The sequence below is a fragment of the Platalea leucorodia genome (genome assembly GCF_965183815.1).
Source record: "Platalea leucorodia genome assembly, chromosome: 8".
NCBI lineage: Eukaryota > Metazoa > Chordata > Aves > Pelecaniformes > Threskiornithidae > Platalea > Platalea leucorodia.
The window spans coordinates 4,032,425-4,059,075 of NC_138830.1; the positions used below are offsets into that span (position 1 = coordinate 4,032,425).

The 26,651-nt window shown below is 41.7% G+C and overlaps 1 protein-coding gene across 1 annotated transcript in view; it reads right to left on the bottom strand.

Moving 5' to 3' along the window:
• Positions 1-26,651, bottom strand: part of FNDC3B (fibronectin type III domain containing 3B) — a 210,756-nt gene that overhangs the window by 25,201 nt on the left and 158,904 nt on the right. Inside the window, exons 13-23 of the mRNA XM_082319581.1 lie at positions 25,212-25,386; positions 24,541-24,627; positions 21,358-21,496; positions 20,725-20,796; positions 20,089-20,207; positions 19,145-19,250; positions 17,281-17,453; positions 14,980-15,093; positions 12,691-12,840; positions 8,608-8,888; positions 758-970 (exon numbers count right to left, since the gene is read on the bottom strand). Of these exons, the coding sequence (XP_082175707.1) occupies positions 758-970; positions 8,608-8,888; positions 12,691-12,840; positions 14,980-15,093; positions 17,281-17,453; positions 19,145-19,250; positions 20,089-20,207; positions 20,725-20,796; positions 21,358-21,496; positions 24,541-24,627; positions 25,212-25,386 (1,629 nt within the window). The remainder of the gene's footprint in view (positions 1-757; positions 971-8,607; positions 8,889-12,690; positions 12,841-14,979; positions 15,094-17,280; positions 17,454-19,144; positions 19,251-20,088; positions 20,208-20,724; positions 20,797-21,357; positions 21,497-24,540; positions 24,628-25,211; positions 25,387-26,651) is intronic.

Genomic DNA, 26,651 nt, shown 5'->3' on the forward strand with positions numbered 1-26,651 from the left:
TGTTAGGCAACACTCACATATTGGCTTTCTTTCCTTCCCTTTTTTATTGAATATATCTCATCGCAACTTTGGAGCTATATTATCAAATCTTCCCATATAAAGTTTGCGCGCAAAAATACTTTTTGCTAAGCATTGACTGCTTAATGTTCAGTTTTGTGTTTCTTCCACACCGAAAGCTCTCATGGCTTTGAAGAAAATTTCAGGTAAGTGAAACATGGTGAATGAGCTCTTCTGCATCCTTATTTCATAATTATTGTGTAGCTACCAAGCTGATGCCAAGCTCCTATCTTCTAATGCTCCAAAATATTACAGCCGTAAAATCCCGACCGTCATATTGTCCAAAAAACCTTCTTCTGCTGGTTTGCCTTTCCTAGACCTCTGATTTTGTAACCATTCGTTTTATTAACACACACAGCACGTTGGGTGCAGTATCTTTGTTTTGTGTATTCCAAAGGGTAAAGCACTAGGACCATGAAACTTGGCATTAACTTTTATTGGCAGAGGGGCCAGGGTTTTGCTAAAATTTCAACAGTACAGCACTGATTTCAGTTGTTCTATAATAACCTTAACAGCTTTGTTGCATAATTTGCTTAGTTAGAATACAGGCACAGAATCCCTGTTAGAACAATATTTTGTATGTATTTGTAGGTATGAAGTAATCAGGAAAACAACATTTTTCTTACTGTGATTCACAACTGCATTACGATGAACCAGAATTCATTTTCATTAACACAAGGAAAAGATTCATATCTCTTACCTTTTATTTCTATCCTCTATCTGCAAGATATAGACCATGTCATCGGTAGCGTGAAGCTTGGAACTGCTGTCTCCCCATTTCAGCTTCAGGCTCTGAGGACCCGCTGCAGCGCACTCTAACCGAGGAGGTAAGGGTGGTAACGGCCTGGTTTTTGCTTTAATAAAGTGGCTAAATGGTCCAGCTCCGATTTCATTGACAGCCTGGATCCTGATCCTAAAACGAACAACAAAAAGGTAAATGTTAAATAAAGTGCTTTCATGAGGTTCTTGGTATAAAAAAGTCTCAAGAAACAAGACAGCCTTCTGGACCGGGCTGCTCCGTCACTAACACGGTGCCCGCGCCCAGCTACCAGTGCTTTGCTTTGGCAAAATGAAAGGCTCTGTAAACATAACAAGTATTTTCATCCTGTTTATATTGTAAGAGCTGGAGTGAAGATACCAAGAAATGCAGTAAGGCAGAGGGGGAAAGATGTGGGTAAGCAATGTCAGAACCTGATGGCAGTCCCTTTAACCGCACGAACAAGGGACAGCAGCACAGATACAAGCGCAACCTGGAAAACGCGAAGTGTGTAACTATGAATAAGTAAAACGCAGAAGTGTGTAGCGGTTGTCTAACAAAGGTCATGGACTAATTTAGGTGAAGTCATTAAGTGAAAGCATCGGTGTCACTGCCATGAAACCCATCTCCATGTCGGCAAATACCTCTGAAGACCAAAGAACAGTATTATTTCAGTGTGCGCAGCGTCTCCCAAAGCACGCTATTTAAATACATAAAACTACCGGGAGGAGCTAACCAAGAAGGTTAAATCCACAAACCTTCTGCACGTCTTACACAAACTGCGGACATATTAACCATCAGTGAACTATCTATTAGATCAAATAAAAGCTGGACTCAAGCCACTCTCACAAGATGCACAAAAGCTCTTGAGCCATTTGAATCACATTAAGGAGATTTAGAAGAAGAGAAAAGCAGACCACCTACCTAGCCATAGAAGTTTTAATTTGGAAATATCCTTAAGACTGAGCCAATATTCTAAATGCTATTTCTTTCTTAAGATAATGACTCCTGGCTTCTGCTTTGTCACTTTATCTTACCTGTTTGCACCTTAGTTTAATAATTTGCAGAATGAGAATCTGCTTGTAGGAACGAGTGAAGAGCAGTAGTCTTTTACTATGGTAACATCAACAACAACATCATAACAAAAATGTGAAACATGCATTTCGAAAGAGGTTTGAGGAGGCTGTAAATAGAAACATCGGTACAGACAAGCCTGAAAGGTTTCTAAAGTTTGTTACATCAAAGTGAAAATAAGAGAAAACAGGATGGGCAAACTAATTAGTTTTTTTAGATAGTTCAGCCTAGTTTAGATAGCTGGACAGATGCCATTTACTTTGGAAATCCTGTGCACAGCGGCCCAGTATTTTCTCATGGGAAAAGACTCTACAAGAAGTGTTGCTTCGTCTCAAAACTATCAGCCACCAAGAAGGCAGAAGTCCCTGGGGAAGGTGGTAGGGGGAGAAGGCAGAGGAGCAGACCCCGGTATACCCCTCCGGCTGCCTGCTTCAGAGAAAGCAGAAGATAAATAGAACTGTCTTTGGCTGGCATAGCTGCTTATTTTGATTGAAGTACATAAAGTGATGTAGGTTCATATAAACAACATATGAAAAATTACTTTGCTTTGAACAGCAAGTTTTCAGCTCTACCATTAGAAAAAGATTAGGTAGAGATAAAGGCATAGGGAAAAACCCTCCAGAGAACAGTATTTCCCATTAAAAAAAAAAACAACAAAACCATATTTCCTGCAATTTCAAGAACAAAAAGGCTTAAATGATTAATAAACATATTGCAAAATAATAGAGCCTTATCTACTGCTTAGGCAGCTAAAGTAATTGTACACTGTGAGAATGCACTGTGTTTACAGAGTCATGTGTAAATGTGTCATTAAACTTTGCTTATTGACCTAGCCATTAACGAGGGTAAAGTATTGCTTGGCATGGAGCTGCATTTTCCTGTTAACCTTCCTTTTGCCTTCAGGAAATGCATCCTGACCACCTTCCAACGCTACACAACGGTGATTTCATCCTCCTCCTCCCAAAGGGTGGATGGGATGAGGAAAGAGCTAGTGGGAGCCTCCTCTTCAACTGCTGCATACAAGCATTCGACGTAAAAAGAACAAAAGGCTTTTCCAGTATTTTAAGAAGTGTAATTAATATAGGCATTGATCTTATTTCATATTATGTTATTGGTTTGCTTCAGATTGAAGAGTCATTACATTCATATTTAATGGTCTTTCCAGTAAAGAAAAAAAGTGAAAACTGTCTGAATTTTCACTGAATTCTGGCAAGTTATCTATTAGCATATGCACATGAACAGTAACAGCTATGCTACAAAATGCCACTACTTTTTTGTCGATTGATTACAGCAACACGGTCTGGGGTACACAGCCTTTTTTTTTTGGCTTAATTTTGTATTAGCCAAAGTCCCAGTAACAACACAGCCTCTCCTGTCCTCAAGCATCGTGACTTTAACTCATTTCCAAACAGCAGCTACCACACTTGAAAACAAGCAGTGATTGAAACAAATCTCTCTCAAATATCACGTCACATTGCTTAAGCAGAAGCTGATAGATGTGCTTTTTAGATATGTGCATGAACGTCCCTCTGCATTTACTTGTCTTCCCTTTGCCAGGTATCAGCACAAGGTAAAAACGCGTCTCTTCCTCTTCCCTCCTTTGCTGTTGCTCCCATCTGCTGCGTGGTGTTCTTGCTCCCAACTCCCGACACGCAAATATCCACGCTCCCCACCGCCACTTCTGACTTTGGAGCACAGTAAGGCTGATGGAAACTCTTCAGCCTTAAAATAGAGACAGGCATCTTTCCAGATGAACGATGATACTGGGAAAGCAAGAATTGATTTATTCGACTCTAACGTGGCTGGATGTGGGTACCTTTTTTCTGCTGATTACACCACCCTAAAACTCTTTGTGACTTGCCACTGTCATTGCCAGGTCCTGAGCTTTGTCAGACAGGCACAACCGACCAGTTCTGGTTTTCTGTGCACGTGGCAGTGTAACCCAGACCCAGCTCTCGCCTCCCTCTGAACCACAGCAGCATCTCCTCAAGGGATACTAGGCTTTGGAAAGGTCCACAGGGAAGGGGAGAAGGAAGAAGGGAAAAAGAAAGGGGAGAAAGAAGGAGGAGGAGGGAGAGCGCATGGTGGTGGGAGAACACCTTGTACTGCAGCAGCCTTGCTCCAGCTCAGGTGCTTCCTCACGTCCCTGCCCCAGCCTGCGACACTCTGGGCTCCTCCAGCTGCGTGGCACAGCCACAGTGGGGAAGGTAACTTCCACAATTAAGTGGAAACCAATTACTGTTTGCAGAACTGATACTGGAAAAAACCAATTCTTTATTTTTGTGTAAAAGTAGTATATAGACATGTAGAAATATTTGCAATAAAACCACTTCCTGAATGCCTTTCAACTTCTTCACTAATGGCTTCTGCGTTAAAATACCCCAAACACCGTCTTGGAAAGGTGGTTTTAAAATCTGACAATTGCAATTTGAAAGTAAGTTTTCTGAAAATGTAAAGACTATATTTAGGGATAGTACCTAATTCTGCAGACCCTGGGCCAATAATATTTGTATTCATTCTCACGTTTTCCCACTGCATCTTTTAAGCACTTAGGAAAAAAAAAATATCAGACTAGGCAAATTTAGAAAGCATTAAAAGATTTTTAACAGACCATTTTATCTTATAAGATTCTTGACCCATGAAAATAAACAGACTAAACAGGATGCTATTTTCAGATTGGTCACAAAATCCTTTGTATAGTATTCCAACAAACTGAAAAATCACTTTTGAATTAATCTTAGAGTCTGACATGAGAAGAGTTTGATTCGCCAGTTCCCAGAAGTGGAATGCCACCAGTTGCAATGCACGCGCCTGGGGAACCCTCTGGGAGTTAAAATGCCACGGACTTCAAAGGGGAGGAGAAGCAGCACGCTCCAGCAGCAGCCTGAACTAACGGAGAGCAAGCAGACGCAGCCCCCAGGACAAGCCAGCCCCGCAGAGCCCCGCTCAGCCTGCGCTCTTCTGGGGCTGGAACAAGGCTTAGTTCTATGCTCTGAAGCATAAATTTTGTTTTATAACCCACTTAAGCATGGCTAACTTGAGCATCCATGTGCATTCTTCTCTCTTCATCTCGGAAGATCTTTTCCTCGACACAGTTTAGAAATTTAACGTGTCTAGAATTATTATTTCTAAATCAAATTAAAAATAAGTGTTGCTATTAAAATTTAATAAGGCTACTATGTATTTCTGTAAACTATGTAACTTCAGAAGAAAAGCAGCATTCTTAAAAATCGGAAGTTGTTTTGCAGTGAAGTATCTCAACAGCACAGCACAATTAACTATGGAAAGTGTTGAGCGAAGCTTGGGAACAGAGTGTAACACAAGATTGGTATTTCTATTACTGTTGAATATTTATTTATCGTGGAATATTTAACAACTCACTTCTAGTTACATCAGTTCACAGAAAACCAGTCCAAGTATTATTACCCTATAATCAGAGCTTCCAGAGCTTCACGGCTATGTCAATAAAACGGAAAGACTGCAGAACTCTCGGACATTATTTCTGCAGCTGCTCACCAGCAATGATGCTTACACAGTGCTTTTGCGAGGCATCTGCTTTTTGCAACAGGAGTGCTGGTCTGTGCCTGCCATTGGAGAAGTCCTCTCGAAATCAGCCCTACGCTGGCCATTCAGCAGCACGGCAGAGGCATGCCCCCGTTCCTCCTGCCTCGAATGCATTTTGGCATGCAAATCCTTCTTGCGGCATGCTGGCTGGATTTGCTACTAAAACACAGAAACCGAACTTGTCAGCTTCGAGCCCACCTCTGCACAGAGCCTGGGGTTTGCCTGGTGTGGTGGCTTTACTTGGTGGCTTTACTTGGTGGCTGACGCATGGCCCTTCCCGCACAGAAGCTGGAAGCAGCAGAGCAAAGCCAGACCTAAGCTGACCACTCCAACGGGGTGGACACAGGTCGACACGCTGTTAGAATCACACCGCTGTGCGAAACAACTTGCCTTTCCAGTGCTGGACTTGGTGGATTCATAATAACCAAGATTTGCTTTCAATTTTGGGTTCCCACAAACAAAAACATTGGCAGTGAAATTCCAATGCAACCAAACATATAAGCCCTTTGCTGATTTACTTCAAATTCTGCTGAAACTTTGGCAAGAGAGCTCAGAGTCTCAAACCCAGTAATGTTTGGCTTGTTTAGTCTAGGAAAAACAAGGCCTGGAAGAAAACACATTCACTGCTTTTAAACACAGCAGGGAACAAACACTTGAGGGAGAGAAGAGCGAGTTGCGTTAAACAAAGTTGACGCGAAAAGAAAAACCTTTGGTGAACAAATTCAGAGAATGAGATCAGTGATGTTCTGAAACGCTCTTCTGATTAGAACAGGGAGGGCAATAAGCCCACCACCTTTTAACACATAGCCTGATAAACATGTTCCTTATGGATACATTTGTCAGGGCACAGGCATTCTCTGATGAGAGAGAGGTGTCAAGATAGGCTTGAAGAAGAAATATCAATGAAAGAGTTAACGACTGATACCAAAACCACTTTAACACGTCTATTTTTATTAGCAGAAAAAGACTTCCAACTATAGATGAGGTGCTTTTGCAATTCAGCTGCAGTCACTTGTCTTCCCTGACAGGCATGAGACGCAAGGTGTGGGGGTTTCTTTCTCTTGCTTTATTAAAGAAAAGAGCTTTCATATACTATTACTTCTGATTAGTCATCCACTGGTTTGTGCTCTTCACAATAATTTTTTTTTTCGTAGGAACTCAGTCTTACAACAATATTTAGAACAGTTGCAGTTAATGCTCGTGCTTTAGCCTTTTCATTTGGATCAGAGACAAGCAGACTCCCTGACTGAAAAGAAGTGATTTAATATGGTGCTTTTTACTAAATAAGAATGCAAAAAAAAAAATCCAGTATGATCTCAGTGGAACAACACTTTTCATGGCAGCAGGAGTAAGAGCTTCACGAACAAGACCGCAGCATGATTATAAAGAAGAGTAATGGCCTGCCCATCCTTTCATTCCATCTCTCCATTTCCAGGCTTTGAAGACGAGGACATTTCCCTAAAGGAAGCTGTAGGCAACCAAGAACCAGCTAAAAAAGACTGAAGAAGGAAGACCTCAGTGAAGAATTTAGATGGTCCATTCGGGCCGTCTTGACTGTGTTGCTCAAAGCTCTCATTTTTGCTTTAGCGGTTTTGACTCGATGGAACATATGAGGAGCAACCAGGGAGTATGAAACCACCCAAAGACGATGCCGTTCCACAGCTGGGTAGCCAGTCAATAGACAAACTCTTCAACTTCTTATTTGTTTTATTAGGTTTTTGAGTAGTCTTCAGCTGGGTTCCCTGGTCTGGCTTAGAGTGAGATCACATAAGCACCAGTGCTGATGCAAGGCAGAGAGTGAGGAACGTGGGAGAACACGGAGATGGAGGGAGGTCAGAAGCATAACAACAGCACCCTGAGTGGGCTCAAACCCTTGTGCAGCTTTACTCAAGTGCAATATTTTCACAAACACCTTAAACTAGCGTAGGCCTTCACTCCCTCTACCCATTGACAAGGTAAAAAAATATGGTTATAGTTTTCAATAAGACCAGCTTTCCCAGTCTGGAATGGTGCGATAGCACTTTGCTGGCACAAGAGGGGACAACACAAGGACGGAAGAAGAGGCTTCCTTTGACAGCAATGCTAGCTTAAACTGACCACAAAACTAGAATCTTAAATAAACACAGAAGACGACAAGAAAAAGCTTATACTTCGTTACTGCCTTTGCCAAAAAGGATCACAGCGTTACAAGCCACTGAAGAACTGGAGACAGCGGCAGCGTAGTCAGATTCCCTGGATTTATACCAGTGACCTGGAACAGAGGGGTTCTGAATCACCAAATTCCTATTTCGCCTTCCTTTTTCAGATTGCCAGAGGGATACATTTATATTTTTAATAAATCGACATCTTTATTTTTTATTACATGGTTTTAAAACCTAGATATTCTAGGCAAAGATCAGGAACCACTGTACTCGGCAATGCAAGCAATACACGTTCCTTGCTTTAAACAACTTCTAGTATACTTATTTGTATACTTGCTATAAGAAGTTCTCTTTTTTGGGTACATGATAAAATTTGAGAAATGAATTTTTCATATAAACTCTACAAGACTTGTAGGACTGTGATCTTGTATACAAAGAAAAAAAGAAAAATATTACAGGTCTGTGCCACATCTGATTTTACAATGGTGCAATCAGATTCCAGTTTTTATTAGAACATTTTATTAGAACAATTCTATTTATTAAAATAGAATTTCTTTTGTCACATCTTCTGCTGCATTGCTCTTCATTGCCTGCATGGAACTGTATTTTTATTTTTCATTAGCAACTAGGGAAAACAACATATAAGCCTGAACTTTAAAATAATAAAATTTTGGCAACGTCACTTAGAAATTTAGACTCTGAAACAATATGATTTTTTTTAAAATTCAGATTATCTTTTAATTAATCTCCATATGCTAGAAACAAAAAATATCTGTAGCTATACAAATAAAAGTCCATTGTGTGCAAATTGCTATCCCCTCACAGGGATCAATACAGTTTGGTTTGTGGGTTTTTTTGTCTTTTGTTTTTTCCTTTTTTTTTTTTTTTTACTCACTGTACATGCCATAAACATTTCCTATGTAAAATTAAGCTATGTGATCTCATCCTATGTAAAATTAAGCTATGTGATCTCGTCCTGAGTGCTCTGTACCACATCAGAAAACCTGTACTCACCGGTATGAGGTTTCTGGAAGCAAATCATTGATAACGTAACTTGTAACGTTCCCTACTGGAATGCTGATGTCACCCAGGTCAATGTTGTAGGACGTAATCTCAGCTCCGTTATTGCATGGTTCTTCCCAGTTCAGCACAAGGCACGCAGAGGGTGAGAGCTGACAGGCATCCACGTGCTCATCCTCCAGCACCGAGAGGGTAGAGACTGCATCAGGCACAGATGCGGGGATTCTGCAGGTTACCAGGTCACTGTAGGGTCCAGCTCCTGCCTGGTTAACAGCCTGTGTGTTAAAAAAAAAAAATATATTTTTACAGGATAAATGTTCTCTTTCACGTGTCTACCGAGTTCATAATAGTGAACTGTGCAGCCTGGAAGAGTTGCATGGATTCTTCAGAGGATATGTGTCGCTGGCTTACTCGCTAAAGCATGACTCAAACCCTCTACCTCTACTAGAGCAATTAATATCTTCCTTTGTTACTCAGGAGTATCTCTCAGATAAACTGGAGAATATTTATCTTTGCCCTGGTAGCTATTTAATCAAACTTAACAGTAACCTTTTTATCAGCAGCAAACTTTGTTTAGTAAGGGAAAATGTCACAGTCATGCTGCCAGCGACAGGTGACATCATGTCGTTCAGCAAACTGGCTACGCAAAAGTGGTGAGCCGCCCTGTATAAAATCCTCAGCATACTGCCAAGTACAACATCAGATGCTTTATGCAAGCAGAATACCCCTAGACATAAGGGGCATTTGGCTTGCTGAGAGCTACGCGGGTTCCTAACTCAGAGAATGGATAGCTAATTTCATGCTAAAAAAGTTTCTGATATAAGAATATAGCAACTCAGCATGGCATTAAGTCTGTGACTCAGATTTCCCCAGAAGTCACAAATCACTAGCAAACCACCACCAAAGCACGTAGCTCGATATGCTTCCACAAGAGAGGAGAGCAACCAGTTATCGAGCTTCTCATCTTGACTCATCGATCCAGGCTCCCCGTGAATCCAAGTTTCAAAATCTGGCCCGCTTCTGCTCATTAATTACAGAGGCTGTTGGCTTTGCAAGCTCAACACTGCATAATGGTGCAGGCCTGGGTTTTCATCAGTTGATGCTCAGTCAGTGGCAAATACGTTGCACTGGAATGGCCTAGGAAATGACTAACATTACCTCCTTGGGATTATTATAAGCTCCTGTGCACACAATCAGAGGACCGTGCAGGCTGGAAGGGACCTCGGGACACATCTAGGCCAACCTGCTACTCCGAGCAGGGTCAAAGCTTACTACAGACCAGGTTGCTAAGGCTTTTATCCAGGCGGGTCCTGAAAAATTCCAAAGATGGAGACTGCACAGCCCCCCTGGACCACTGTTACAATCCTTAATTGCCTGCACAGCGATAACTTTTCTCTTTATATCTCATCAGAACACCTCTATTTCAACCCAGAGCAAAACTGGACACAGTAGTCCAGGCTCTCATGAATGGCATGTAACAGGCCACACCACCGTCCCTTGGTCGGCCAGCCGGGTTCCTCCTGACACAGCCCAGCACGCTGCTAGCCCACAAGGTACGTGGAGAGCTTATGACAGCATATTATGGTACAGGCTGAGCCACGAAGGTCCAGACCTTCAAAAGCAGCTTTTGACATTGCCCAGCATCGCCCACCATCCACATTTGCTCTTTCCATTTGGAAAAGTGAGCCCGGAGGCTCCCACCAGATTACAATTAATTAGAAAACCTGGGTTTACGCTGTTGCCAGTAGGACTACGATGGCAAGGAAAGGACACGTCAAACAACTGTTTGATTTCTTACCTATGCTTAACTGTAGTGAATAACTTATTTCTGCTACGCATAATACAAACACAAAGCCGTATTCTGTTTTTCCAGGAGGCGTTTTGTGCAATTGAAGAAAGAGATAATAAAGTTAGATTTGTCAGCCTTTAAAAAGCCCTTCAAGACAAATCCTGCTCCAGGGACATCTTCTATTTAGTGAAGCGCTCCTAGAGCTGTTAAAAGTGAGCTTTGTTTTGTGGCCTGCCAATGATATTATTTATCTTGCCTCTAAACCAGTGTTTGGCAATCTGTATCTTGCTCCAAGCCATTTATTTTTAGTGGTGCTTTTAACTGCTTTATTGGACAATCTCATCATCATAACGGATGGGAATTTCATTCTTCTTTGCTTCCTAGATACTCTCCCCCCCAAAAAATGACAGAATATTTCCCTTTGCAGAAGCCACAATTGTTTTCAGGAATATTCATTACAGGAAAAAAGTTGAGCAACAGTAAAGACAAATTGTCTGCCCTGCAGTTATATATGACGATTCCTCCATTCTCTCTTTTTATTGAGTTACTGTGGATTGAGATAGCAATACTGTGTGTTTACTAGAAGGCAGAGTAAATGTGGTTTGGGGAATCTTTATTTTTAAAAAGTAAAAGAAAGATTTTTCTGTTAAAGCTGCTAAGAAAAACAGCTATTATTCTCTCCTTTTTATTTAAAAAAAGACTAAAATTTCTGAAACTATTTAATCTTCCTTCTTTGTCTCCTACGCATAGTTTATTATTTTTTTTTTTTTTGTAATTGCTTAAATGTTGCAGTGTCTCTTATAACAAATTCTTCTCCATATAATATACAGATCAGATCTAGAGGATGAAGCCCTCTAGAAAGTAATGCATGGGTCATTGATGGACTTCAATAAAACGTCTTAGCGCTGTTGTGCATTTCCCTTAACTCCTGCCTATGGATTAAATTACATTGGCTGTGTTAAAAACTGGGGAGATTTGTGCAACATTTGGGCAGCAGGTAATTTAAAATGAACACCCACTCGAAATCAAAGATGCCCTACAGCTGGCTGTTTCCATTTTTAACATGAACATCTCCTCGAGCTCCCCGCCGCAGAAGCGGTCTCCTGGTCTCCCCCCTGCCCAGCGCCTGCTGGATGCTGTCCCTCCTGCGCAAGCAAGAGGCGCTTTCTGGCCCACGCTTCCAGGCCCCTCACAGATGCTCTTTCAATTCGCCTTCCCCAACGGTGCCAGCGCAAGGTACACGGCCAGCTATGGCCAAGTCAGAAAACACAGTTGAGTGTACTCAGAGGTGTGGGGCCCCAGTTGCTTCGCTGGTGGCCAGCTGCTCGAAAGCTACTTTGCAAAAAAAAAAAAAAAAAAAAAAAAAAATTTCAAAGTCCTGTTTAAAAAAATTTAAGAAGGAAACACTCAACAGAAGCATGTTGTCCTTGATCAAAGAAACGACCCTGGGTGGTCCGCACGCTGCCAGCCGGGTAGGTGCATGAACTTCTGGTTGGATTTACTGGTGGTATTCTGTCTTCACATACAAATAAATCTTGTGGAAGAGTATCTTGGGCAAAAATATTTTTACTTCACTCCCACTTACTTTACTTTCCATTTATTTTTCAGTGGACATAAAGGAGAAAGTGCTGTATTTTTGTTTTCATACATATATAAGAAATATATTTTAACTGTTACTTTTTACTGAAAATAATAGGAGAGAAAGAGGTCAAAAAGAAATCATATAGAGCCTCTATATGAGATCCAATCTTACAAATCTAAGAGACAAAAGTAGTAAAGATGAGGACTCACTTTCTGGCAGCTACCATCTCCTATATACATATGAATCTACTCAGCTGTTTTGCTTTATTTGATAAATGAAACAGATGTCGGAGTTTATTATTTAAGCTAGGGGAATCTTCAACATCCAGTTGGGAGGTAGATGTTGTTTACATCTCATTACCAAGAAAAAAATTAATTTTTTGGGAAACTGTCTAAAACATTATCATTTTGTTTTAATATCAGAGGGCAAGGTGGCTGTTAAAAGCATTATTCACTGAAAATAAACCTCACGGTACATGAGAGCAATTTTTGAGAGCTGAAAGTTATACCAACTTTGAGTTGTGCAGAATCTAAACTGCTCAGTTATACAGCAACAGTCCACATTATTTCAAATAAGCATACATTCCTTCTGACTTACAAAGCACATAACTTCATAGTGGCTAACGATAAAAATAAAAAACACAGTGGAAGGAAACTCTGTTTACATCTTAGATTGCAATGCATGCAAAACCTCCTAACTTCCATACCTGTAGCCTACAGCAGTAATGCGCTGCCGCTGACAATTCACTGATTTCAAAACAGGTATCTGTGCCACTATACGCAAGTTGTAGAGACTCCTCATCTTCTCCCCACTCTAATCTGTATTCAGAGATGTCAGCACCAGAACATTCAGGACTCTGCAACACAAATATTTATGTGGTTCAATTCAGAAATGAACACTTCAGATCTGTGTTTCACTGGGTAAGGAATAAAGCACATGGGGAAAAAAAAAACAACCCCCCCGAATTTTTAAATTAATACACCATTACTGCTGCAAATAGAAATGTGCTGAATTAGTGTTCCCTAATAGGTTACTGAAACAGGCCAATTCTGCACAAAAATTACCCAATAGAAATTCAGAGAAATGAGAAAGTGTACGCAGCTACTTTGCTTTTCATCAGGAATAAATTGTCTCTCCACTGGCTTGGCAGAAGCGCAACCGTGGAGAACACAAAAAAGCATCAATCTAGTGCAGCCTAGTCGAGCGATCAAAACACAGCTCTGGAAGAGCCAGCCTTCAAGCCTGAAGCACTTACTCACGTTGCTGAGGAAAGAATAACCTCAACGAGCGAGGAGCTCGTCCGAGGTTTTCACTGAAAGTCACCCATCAAGCTAATGGTCCCAGTATGGGACACGGGAGTGTGGACCTGAGTATGTTAACGTCCACAAAAAGACTCCTACAGGATCCATGTGCCCCCAGCAATCCCTGTATCACCCTGAAGTCTAGGGGAACACAGAATAAATACCTGAATTTGCTGGAGATGAGCTAGTGCAGGCATAACGGCATGGTTCCCAAACCAAGACATTTTCACCAGAACTACCTAGAGCTGTACTGCGTGGACTGAAGCGGCTCAGGGAATCGCTGCTCTACGTGCAGAAGCGTGAGCTAGGATATGGTAAAGACTTTGCGATTGTGGCATGCAAGGTCTAATTTCCAGTAAAAGGATCCAGAGCATCACTGCACGCCACAGTGACCGCTCTGCACGTGCCCAGGGGCTGCTCCAGCTCTGCCTCTGAGCACCCAGCTACTTTGGCAGCAGCATTCAGAATTGCTAAGCCAGCGCTTTAAAACAATGTGTAAAAGGCATAGTAGGCACCACGGTGTGCTCACTAGCCAGGCAAAACAAGTCCGCAGCCCTTTGCTGTTTTTCCTTCATATTCCTATCAGCCAAAATAATAGACTCTTTAAGAATACGTAACCATTGCAGACCACGTTACTCCTTCCACAGCTTCATTTTTAGCTAGAATAAACAAATATATCTGGCATATAAATACAGAGCCTAGTAGAAACACTGCTGCCTTCGCTCGTGGTTAGGGAGAGCAAATGCCTGTCCATACACTCATTTAAAAGGTAACATCTAAAAGCTTCGGTGTGACTTCTAGTTGAGCGTCACAAAATGTTGCAAGAAATATTAACAAATACCCCCAAACTGCACCAAACGCATCTGTTTCATTATAAAATTAAACTCAGATTACATCTGTATCTAGATATGTTGTTAGCACAATCAATTTATTTAAGCATCTCGTGAATGTTAATAACTTCTTTCTCAACAGGAGCACCCTTTGTGGAGGGACCCGACAGACGCAGGGCTGAAAGGCTGCTAGGTTTGCAAAGAAAGCCCGTGGCAGAATTACAGCCCCATCGCTCCCTATCACTTTATTTATGACAACATGCTTTCCTTTCTGCCTGAATTACGGAACAATTCTTTTTTTTTTTTTAATGACACCAATCAACCCTTCAGCATTTCAGCTAAGACTTATTTTAAGAGTCCAACGTCTAAGATCCTGGAGAATGGAGAAGGAACACACACAAACTAAAATAAAAGTAAATATTTGGGGAAGAGACAAACAATTTTTGAGGAAAAAAAAAAATACATCGTAAGCGTTTGTGCAGAGTTAATTTCATATCAGAGACTCCAGCTTCAGCCGAAATCAAATATTTGCCTTCACAATTCCACCCCAGGACACTCTGACATGCTAAAAGCCTGCAGAGAGCACTTCTACCCGAGCAGCGCTCTATCATCTGACGCCAGTGTAGGTCTCATGTCTGAATCCTGGTCCAGATGACTCCGGATCAACTTTATACAATTCTTTAAAGAGAAAAGTAGAGAAGATGATTTTGTACACCAGAGGAGTTTCTGCATACGGTTTTCTCGCACAAAAATAAAAAGTTCCAAACCAGAGAATAGTTCTCAAGCTAGCTTTCAAGTTTTGCGGTGACCGTATTAGTTTGGATAAGCGAGATGGCAATTGAACAACCAGGGCACCTGACTTACCTCCCAGCTCACAAGTACACGCGTGTCAGACAGAAAGGAGAGGGAAGGCGCTCTGCACTGGCCGGGCGGTCCTGCTGCCGTGGTGACTTCTGTAGCTTCCGAATACGGCCCGTACTGGAGGGGAACAAGGTGTCTGTGCGTTAATATATAGACATACACCCACCTCACATTCCTCAAAGGCTTTTCAAGAACAGCACACAAACTTTTTCAATGTGATAAACTTTCCCAAAGATAGACCGGGCTTCCGACGCTCGGCACCAAATATCAGAGTTCAGTCGGAGACCACGTAAATCACTGCAAAGTTAAAATGCGAGGTAAGCTCAGGTACGAGCAGACGGCATGTACGCCCTCCTGTGCGGTGGCGAGTGCCCACGAAAGCGTAAGCCACCGCCAATTTACCCAAGAGTGAGAACGTGCGCTCAGCAACAGAGCAACCGAGGAACCGCTTGTGTCCCTCCACCTTACCTCCAAGTAATGTGTTCGCACGTCTGTGCCATAGCCTGGCATAACTGGCTTCTCGGGGATATAAGGAGGAGCACAGCAACAGTAAAGCACATACTGAAGTCCAAATCCAGTTTCTTTTCTATAAAATGTCTGCCACGTGTTCATTATAAAAGGATAGCACGTGATGGAGCCCACCTTGGGTGTGTAACGGCAGCGTTCAATGTGCAGAGGCACGCTGCGCACACACTCAGACAACTTTTGAGCCCTTGGCAGGAGAATAATTTAAATGCATATTAACAAAAGGAAAGACAAATTTCAAGAGTCTGGAAAACTGGCTTCAGCCAGCAGGGCGAGGACAGGAGAGAGATAATGGTGGCAATACCCTTTCTGAGGCCACTTGAGTGGGATAATGAAGTTTGTTCAGTACATCCCCAAGCTAATTAGAAATCATTCTCCAGAACAAAGGAACTTCGCTGGAAGCAATTAGAGGAAAAGCACTGATATTTACTTATTTTGGAATGCAATATGGGCAAGTATGAAAAATGAGCCACTACAAAGGCTGAACAACACTGAAATTATGAACCCCAGAAAACCTCAACAGACGTGTCAGTATCTGCGCTATCAAGAAAGGCTAACGCTCATCGCTTTGCTTGAATTACAAAGAATGCACCCTTCAAAAAATCTCATTGACTTCTGCTGTTTTCTTTACCTAATGGGAGGAAGAAAAGCGTTTGCATCTGGTAAAGCACATACACACAGACCCGCCCCGTTTTGCATCTGGTAAAAGAAACCCAACCAAACCAAAACAGGGCCCCTCATTTATCAAAGGGTGGGACTAGAAATGCTTTGCAACTTTAAACATTGTTTTGCCAAAAAAAGGAAAAAGAAAAAAAAAAAAAAAGAAAAAAATAAGGAGGAAAAAAAAAGTCAAGGTATCATACATGCAAAGCTGCCACGTAGGCAATTGTTTTCATTCCAGCAAGCAAATCCAATCTCTCCATGTGCATTTAATTCATTTTTCACAAAAATAAAATAGTGGATATTTTAAAGACAAAACAGTTTAACCGTCTTGCATATTTTTCTAATACCTAAGTTAAGTTTTAACAGAACTTCTCCCTGTAAGTAAATAACTTTAAACCTTTCTGTTATGTTTGTCAAGATTTCCTGGGAACAACCACATCGATATGCACGTACTGTTGGTGGGACTGCCTTTATAAAAAACTGTTGGAAAGATGCTCTCACAAAGGCAAGCAGAACCAACCCAAACCTCACTGGAATCGAGAAGATCTTGCAACGGATCTCCGTGGACATCAGATAGAATTTATGATGTATTTGGGAAGGCACATCTTCCAAGGAAATCATGCAACAACAACAACAAAAAAATCATCAAATCTATAAAGCATGTATGTTTTTCAAATTAAAACAAACAAAAAAAATCATTAAGAAAGCAAGCTTTCCTCAAAATATATCAATACCTGAGTGAAATTTCAGTAATTGTTTTTTACACAGTTAAGATTTACAACAAAAAAGAAGGAATGGAGTGGAATAACCAGATTCCTCCTTGTAAGCAGGTACGAGTTTTAGCAGGGATTTTGCACATTTTGCTCCAGCTGGTTTTGCCCAGTCAAATCATATTAGTACCCAAAATCTCCTTTCAAAAGAGTACCACATCCAAAACCGCAGCTATTCCTCAAAAGTTCCTTTAAGCATTTCTCATTTTATTTTCTTCTGCCCATCTCCCTTTCACCTTTCTGGTCCCCAGCACTAACACAATCACTTTCCAGGATCGCCCGTCTGGGGCATGGTACCACCTCCAGGGAGAAAAAGCCAAAGCACGCTCCGGCACGCTGCACGTACCCCACCATCGTTCAAAGCTCTCACTCTGAACCGATACGTTGCTCCGGGAAGAAGGTTGCTGACGGTGCACTCCAGATCAGGCCCACGATACACTTCAGAAACGACTTCTTCGGGTTCTGTCATTTCTACACTGTACTCTGAGACAGGACAGCCGCTTTCTGACGGAGGGACATCTAGAAAGAAATCATGTAATTCATTAACAACATAAAGACATATGCCAGGAAGATTAATTTTGTACTTCACATACCCAGAAATATATATATATATAGACACATACGTATAAACACACGCACACCATCAACAATGATTTTCCTCTTCGATAGACGCCTTACGTGCAACATCTCACCCATGGACATGACTGACATTTTTAAAGCAAATGAATAAAATTACTCTTAGCCCTAAACATTGACCAGGTCAGATCGCCAGATGCAAAAGCAGCAGCAATGATCCTGGGAAGCGGTGTTCGGTGCCAGGAGGTTTTTAAGCAGAACACAGTAGCTACCATCCTCTTCCGAGGATGAAAAAAAAGCTACACGGCTTCTTTCCCTCAATATCAAAGGTGGTGTTGTGTGCAAAAAAATTGGTCAGTGAGACAGGAGAAAAGGTATAGAAAGCTGCACGAGGAATGGGACTAGTGCTGAATACACCCTTTCTGGGACAGAGAGAAATGAGGAGGCACACGGTGGCCGTCTGACCCGATCTTGGCTTCTGGCTAGGGCTGGACACAGGCTGAGGTGGGTCACGTACACTTCAAAACTACTACTTATACATGGGACTTCTGGCAAAACCTCATTAACACCCAATAAAAGTATGAATGACTGCCATCCTCGAACTTCATTAGTCACGCTGCTCACATTTATGAGATTCTAAATCTCTGTAGGATGATCTAAATGCTGCGCTCGCTTGGAACAATAGCTTTTTGGGAAACTGAATTTGTCTTCTGTGCCTGTATCTGTTTTGTTGTGGGCACCTCTTTCCCCACGAAAACAACATATTTGATAATATCTGCGTGTTATACTACAAGCCAATACCACAGAATCAACCTGCCTGGGGTTCTGAAAAGCAGTGCTCCACCATAAGGGGTACAGCGTTCCAGGAAACAACACGGTATCTTGGATGCACAGGGGAATTTTTATACTGGTGTTGAGACATATTTGTCAGTTAGAAACAGTCCTGCTCTAGAATTTAGCTAACAAATGACGCCACAAAGGATCTTGGATGATGCAAGATTAATATAGTGAAGAAAAAAAATGTGTTGCATACTGGCATGTACCTTGTATTCTGAAAAATGTGCATTTTTTGACAGTTTAGTGTCATGTCCATGGTCCAAGTCCTTTGCAAAATTACAGGTGTCCAATGGATTGTGTGTGTTGTTCTGTGGATTAGGGTTTAAAGGCCACCCAAAAGCCTCAATACGTTCTAACTCAAAATTTCTCAGAGAAGTCCTATATTGGAAGTAGCAAAACGCTTCTGCCAAGTCAATATTGCAAAGGAATAAAAAAAGATCTTGAATCACATGGTGGTTTTGCAGTAAAAGGATAGATATTCTAATACAGCTGATACTTTATAGTCCTGACACAGAGACAGGTCCTAATTAAAACAAAAATGGGAGCACAGTATGAGGCCTAAAGGACAGCTGGAGGACAGCTAAATTCAGAAACGCAATACAGAGCCACAGCAGTCGACGAGAAGTTGCGCTGCTGACTTGCGCAGGCTTCCCTGGGCTTTGCTCTGTACTTCCCAGTGAACAGGATACCCGGCAACTTCGCACCGGGTCTAGCAACAGAAAGAGAAGCTAAGGCAAGGTCAGCCACCAACCATCCAGATCAAAGCTATTCAGCAGTGAGGTGCTCCAGCAGCTTACCCCATTGTAGCTGTACTTCTTTGTGCTTCGGCTTCCCCAAAACTCGCGGTGGCCGGCAGTGACCTGGTGCAACACTTAGCGTACGGACAGGTAAACTTTCAGAGCACTGGAAGAGAACAGGAGCTGATGTTAGCTCTCTGGTACAATCACCGCCTAAAGTGAGGCATGATGAGAAAGTGGCACAAGAAATTGTTTTCTACAACAACCACTTAATAGAAATTTATATAAACAATAAAGGATAGGAGATGGTATCAAGCGTGTTATTGACAAATGCAATTAATAGAGTTCTTTCATTAGCATACTCGAAACTGCAGGTAACTTTGATGGCTAATGTTCTGGCATTCTTTATTTTAATTTTCCTTGTTTTTAAAATAATATCAAGGCCTAACGCACTCAATCATTAAAAAAAAAAAAATCAAAGCAGGAGGAATAAAAGTGTAGATACTGAAATGATTTTAAATCAAAGAAGGGACTGACAGAAATCAGTGACTGCAAAACGGAACCCAAAAATTTAAAGAAGAATTCAGCCACAGGAAAAGTAATTAATTGTTACAACAAACTACCCCTTCTGCATCTTCACTCACCGGCTTTGGTCAGTACAGGCTCAGGTACATGAGAGTCTGTGGTCTTTCTCAAGCAAGCGGCCAGATCAGATAAACACAATGGTCTTTTCTAGTGTAAGTATAAACACCTACAGATTGGTTTTGAGGAAACCAAATCTCACTAAATTGCAATTTGTCTGAAAAAAACCCATCAGGTACACATAGAAGTCTTCTAAAATTCAGCAGCTTGCAACGTAAGATTAACTGCAATCAGTGTAGCTTTACTTGCTACAGGAAAAATATTCACCTTCTTTTTAAAGCAGAAATCTTTTACCAAAAATAGCAGATAAATCTCTTGAAAAATGTAAAACCAGTAGTCCTTATTGTTAAATAAATACTCACCTGACTGTGTCCGCCAGTGCTGATACAGCATGCCCGGAGTTTATACAAAGTGCCTGGTTTCAAGTGAGTACAGGTATATTCTGTAGCCGATCCACTATATGCCACTTCCCACTGATTTGCTAAAAAATGAGATATATCCAGGTTTAGAGAAGTATTATGCAAGAAGTTTACTAATGTCTAGGAGGAAAGAAAACCCTTAATGTGGTCTTCCACAAACGATGTATTTCAGGAAAGTCATTAGTGTTAATATTACTATGACTGTTATTCCTGCTTAAAGACATATATATACATAGACACATACACAAATATATATATACACTTACAAATATAAATATTTCCAAAATACATTAAAAATATCAAATCGAACAGTAGCTTCAGCCCTACAACCTGAAATTCTACCAGTCTTAGAGAAAAAGAGCATACTTTAAAAAAAACCACAACAAAATCTCCCCAAAACCCAACGCAAACTCTCCCAGGAGCCCTGCAAGTTTTGAGGCTGCAAGCATGTAACTCCGTTTCAATCACATCTGCAGCATTAGTGCATTAATGATAATAACAATAATAGCCCAAAGGGTCAGTGCTTCTTTACAGTAGCCATAACGGACTGAAATGGAGAAAACTTGTTTCAGACTTTACCTTCCGGACTTCCTTGAGAAATCTCTAATAGGTACTTTAGGATTTCCGAACCACCATTATCCTGTGGAGGATCTGAAAAAATACGGCAAGATGTTAGTAAATCAAGATTAGGAGTGAAATGTAACAAAAAGATTACAGAACTTGTTTCTGATTCTGCTCCTTCTCCTCCACAGGCTCCCACACACTAACCACACCAAGGAATTCAGAGCAGAAGTGGGTAGCAGATGTTAGTTTTCAGCATGAGTCAGAATAAGGGGGCTGGATAACGATGCTACAAACAAAATGTATGGAAAAAGCATTGAAAGAGATGCAGCATGGAGGCTTGCCCCATTGATAAAGGAAGCAGCTGGAACGATGCTGCAATGGGACATGAAATGGAAGGTGAAAAGCCTGAAGATGCACTTGAGTGCAAGCACAAGTTAGTCAATAAAAACAAGCAACACTTTTGGGTCTGAAAACATAAGAGCCTCTACGCATCTTTTAAAATATTAAAAGAATTAAGTTGTCAAGCTCTCCAAACGTGTTCAACCTTGGACTGAGAAGCAGCATGAAAAATCTAAGTTCTAATACATATTTACATAATCTTATTTGAATTTAATTACAACTCAAAACCAGCAAGCTGAACTGGCTTACCCCACTTCACACTAAAGCCATGAGATGTTATTGGCCCCTTAATAACGGGTCTGGTTGGAGGTCCTGGCCTGTCTGGGCTTGTTGTGCAGACCAGCACTTCGCTGGGAGAACTCTTTCCTTCCACGTTAGAAGCAAACAGCTGAAACAAAACCACAACAAGTTTACCATTGTTTACTGTACCTGCTTTTCCGACAGTTCCGCATGAGACTTCTTTCAGTAACTGCACAAATATCATTAAACTGGGAAGTATGTCACATCCCAAAGTGTGTGGGATTCTAATAAGAGATATTAGATTGTCATGTTGTTTCTTTGCAAACCACATTGATTTCTCCCCTCCCTCCACTAGCAATAGATCATGACATGTTTAAGATAAGAGCACTGCTGTTTTTCCCTTTAAAAAAAATTCACGTGGCAACTTGCAGTTATTTACTCATAGAAGAGGAAGACAACTATGCTATTTTTGTTTCGCAGATATTTCAAACTGCTATTTAAAACAGATTAATTCATCAGTAATCACACAACTGAAAGCTTAAGTCGCATGACACGCAGACAAGAAACGTGTAATATACAGCGCTGAACCGAGCAGGATGCGCACAAAGAAAACTTTCTCAGCCAAATCCTTCGTCTCTACTCAAGAACACCTTCTGCTGGCTTCAGGGAGAAGGCTGCTAAGCCAAAAGAAGACATGAGGACCCAGCCAGGAGACTGAGTAGATCAGAATCATACAAGAAACCCCAAATGGTCCCATGTTTTGTGGCTGCCGAGAGCTGTATTAGCTCATGCTCGTCTCTGCGACAGAGATCTGCTGCCGAGGCAGTGAATAATAAAATAGGTATTACAATTACTAATTGTAAATATAAGCTAGCAGGAACTTTTCCACTTGGGAAGCTCTGTTATTCTCAGGAGCAGTCGTTTCTCTCCTCTCTCCTAACGCAGGCGTCTGGGGAAAACAATTTGCAAGTTCCAAGGCCAAAAAAGTAACTGAGGTTCTCTAGCCCCTACGCTGGCTTTGAACAAGTCACTAAAGCCACTATCAACTCTGATGTATCATCTCTTGGTTCTTCTCGGACTATTCGCCCATTTAAGACATCTTGCCATGAACACCAGATACATGAGCTAGACAAATATCCCAGTAACAGCTCTAGGGAATCAGGGTGAGCCACAAAAGTAAGGCAGCACTGACACGTTTCCCCTATGTATACAGCTAAAGATTGCACTAGCCCAGCAGGCATTGAAAATTCATATTAAATTGATTGTTCAAGCAGGATCCTCAACACTTTTTCAGAGCTCCAGCTTCCCCAACTTAAGAGTCCCCCATCCTCTCAGTACGAATAAAAATAAAACTTGGATTGTTTCCAGGTCACTGATAACATGATGAAGTACTATACACAGCACTGCTTTTTGTGGAACCTGACTAGGAACAGCCATTGGCGATTCCCTTCTACGCCGACATGTCAAACACTTCAGAGAATGAAATTTCTGCACCTTGCTGTGTTGTGTTTGGTATCATTTCCCTTCTGTGCCAAACCCTCCCTCGGTACCTAACAAATGCCTTTACAACGGTGTGTTACATTACCATTGCCACTTTAATTAACCAACCTTTATTTCATCAAAGATGTTAGGAGGATGTCTCCTTTGTAAGCACACATTGCCTGGCATGAATTAAATTTCCCCCTTAATTCTTTATTATTAAGGGGGTTCCCCAAAGAACTGTATTTTGCCCAGGTTCAAAGACAAGCCTACAACTTGCCAGGTAACCCTCACTGCGACTTTTAAAACACTGCCGTGATCCTAGGCTGCGTTGGGTTTTGTTTGTTTTGTTTTACAGTTTTGGGGATCCTTCCCCAAGTTCCGTAGCTAGTTAATGCTGGTCCGCGTGCAACGAGGGAACGTCTCAGTGCGGAGTCAGATCAGAGTTGTGCCTGTAGCCAGTGACACGAGGCTACGAGTTTGCTCTGATATCAACCCAGTTTTGTAAAATTCCTGTTTAATTCGAAAGCAGGGCTGCAGAGAAGCACTAATCATCCTTTTCCCTCAGGCAGCCACAGCAGCTTTTAAAATGGTAAAGTAAAAGGCATCATCTCTGAGCAACACCGCAACAACATCTCGATTCTTTGGGTAGTTCTTCATGCAACTTCACAAGGTCTTGTGTCCCACAAAGGAATATAGGCAAAGTTGTTTTTAAGGATTTAAATGAGCCTTTGGGTAAAGTTCTTTTCTGTTGCTCCTGAATATACCTACCGAAGCCAAATGGTTTTGAATCAATACAAACCTATGCCATCCTTCTTTCCCCGCGCTGTTTGCAAATGACACGATGCTGCTTACAGACACCGTTTGTTTGGCAACGCGGGAGCACGGTGGACGCTGGCTTTACAGAGAGCTCCTCGCCATCCGCGGACGGCGCGGCCGAACGCCATCTTGTGGAGCCGCGCTCGGCTCCTGCCTTCGCTGAACCGCGGGGACGGACGGACGGACAGCCCGGCCGTGGGGACGGACAGCCGCGCCGCAGCCCATCTGGTAAAAACCACGCCGTCAAACCACGCCGTCTTCTCCTCGACAGCAGCACCCGGCACTTGTGTTGTGCTTGATGGCTTCAGTAGCAGCGAGGCAGATGCCTGAATTTTGTGTTTGCAAAAAGACTTGAGAGCATCTCTCTTGGGGGGGTCTGCATTCAGGAGCACCCACAGAGCGGGAGATACCAACACTTGCTAAAAAACCAGCTCCAAAACCAGCCACACGTATGGATGAGGTGGAAAACTTCAACTTCTGCATGTGAGGGGAAGACAGGCCCCTGAGCTGGGGAAGGAGGCTGTGCTTGCTGGGGTCCTTACAGCGTCTTCTCCATTGTGTAGAAGGAAGACTGGTTTTGAGACCACGGATCAGGATTTTGGGGAGCAATGCAGCCAACTACGACCACCTCAGGCCCTGAGCCATGCTTTTACAACATCATACCCGCCAGCGCACAGCACCAAGAACCATGCCTGTTTCAAAAAGACAGAGCACTGAGCGTTTTCTGTAGTAAAAGTAAAAATACAACTTTGGTTTAATCTATTAGGTCTTAGTATAAAACAAATTTGTATTTGATAGCTCAGTTTTGGAGGTAGTACTAAAGGGTCCCTACAGTGCCTGGAAAAAAGCCAACACAGAAAATACTATGCAATGACAAGAGGAAAATTATTTTACCCTGAATTTATACTGCGTGCTTCTTCTGAGATTCTTCACAGTACAGGCTTGCTCCTCTCCAGTGTACTTTGGGTGAAACACGCTATCCTAGGAGGAAAAAAAACCCAACGAATTCCCATAACTAAGGAGTCTGACGAAGTGCTCTCTGTATTAGAGTTTGTAGCTAGAACACATGATAGCAAAGGGGCTTTATAGTCAAGTGCTTTTTTAAAGTTATTATTACTCTTAAGCTGCAAGGCCACAATAATTTTCCTTCTAGAAGGATGGTGCAACTGACCCGAATAATATAACTTTGCTGTAAAATAAGCACAAACCCAATCGTGATAGTTTAACACGTTAGAGAAACAGAAGTGAGAGATGACAGAAGGCAAGCACACCACACAGCGCTGAGGAGGACACGGCAGACTGAACTGGCCGAGGACAAGCTGCCCCACACCTTACAGGCTCCTGTGAAGCTTTGTAAAGGAATCATGGATGACAGTACAGATTTTTAGCTAAGGATTCATAATTCTGCTGTGGAGCAGAACAAACCGCACGGCTCCGTCCTGCCAAGTACCCAGTACTCCTAAAAGACCCTCCAAAGCAGCAATCCACAGTCTTCTCACTGATCTTCAATAAATGAAAACTCAATCTAAGTCATGCAGTATACTTTCTAGTAACACCGTACTTACATTGTCTTCTTCCTGAATTTCCAGGGTGTAGGAAATCACTTCCTCTGGTGTACATCCTTCTACTTTATTCCACTGCAATGCAATCCATGTCACACCAGCTCGAACAAGCTTTGGTGCAGAAGGGGTCTGAGGAATATTACCTGCAGTGTAGCATACCACCTCCTGGCTGTACCCACTGCACAGAGAGAGAGAAGGAGAGCGAGGAATATTAAACACGAAAACAAAACCCAAACAAAACAAAACAAAAAAACCAAACCCAGCCTCAGTGTATTTAGAGAAATATTTCACATTTTCAAAAAACCTAGGCAATGTTAAAATTGCCCAGGTGGAAAAGATGAGCACCCAGTTAGGAAGTGCCAGAACTAAGAACAGAAAAAAAATGCAGGATTATATGTGTCCTCACAGTCACTTTTACAGATCTCACCACCATAATATTGAAAAAAAATATCTGATTACCTAAAAATATTAACTTGCTATTAACTGTGAAGTAGAGTAAAATCTCATTTAACAAAGGGGAACTAAAACATAGAAAATAAAGCCTCAAGTGTTCAATTTTTAGATGTTGAACTCGAAATGCAGTTTGCACCTTTTATAAACTCGGAATACAACTTCTATTTAAGCTACACCTCTGAAAGCCAAGTGCTTCAGCAAGTCTAGTCCCACTGTTTCAGGCATCCCGCTCCAAAGAAAGCAGGGAAAATTTATCCAGTCATGACCATACATGCCCAGCATCACGTAGGAGCTGTGTGGTGCAGGCACTGATACCTTCTAACCCTCCAGGCTGGCTCTACTCCTTTCTGATCTTCCCTGCCCAAACTTCTTTGCATTTTAAGCTGAGCATAGAGTTGCTCTTTTGCAAGCTCAGGCTGCAGAGAGAACATCCAGGGCAGAGGAGATGCACGCTCTCATCTTGTCTAAATCCCAGCACACAATGCCTTCAAAGAGAATAGGCAGCTGTGTTGAGCAAGCGTCAGAACAGTTCTCTTAAGAATGCGGAATATATTATGTACAATGAAAATTCGAGAACAAACTTTAAAATGGACAGATTTGGGTTTTTTTTCAGGAGGACATCAGAACTCTCAACTGAAGGTAACCTTCTTGCAATTTTCAAATCTCTGTTTCCAAAGCCCAAATGTATTTTGTTCCTCACAGTCATCGTATGAATTTAACACCCACAAAAAGCCACGTCTCCTTTTTCTGAGTCGTCTTTCTCAAAAATAACATATTCGTTGAAATATTCTTATAGTTAAAAAAAATCCACTTATAATTAACACCCAAACAAGACAAAAATAATCTGAAATGGTAAATCCACAACCGTTACAACCAACCAAAACCATCTTACGACACAAAGTGTTAGGTGACATTATCATGTCATAATTTTGAGTGCTGTCTATAAAAATAAGCCATGTGCTGTTGGTGCTTATCTCATAGATTAACACA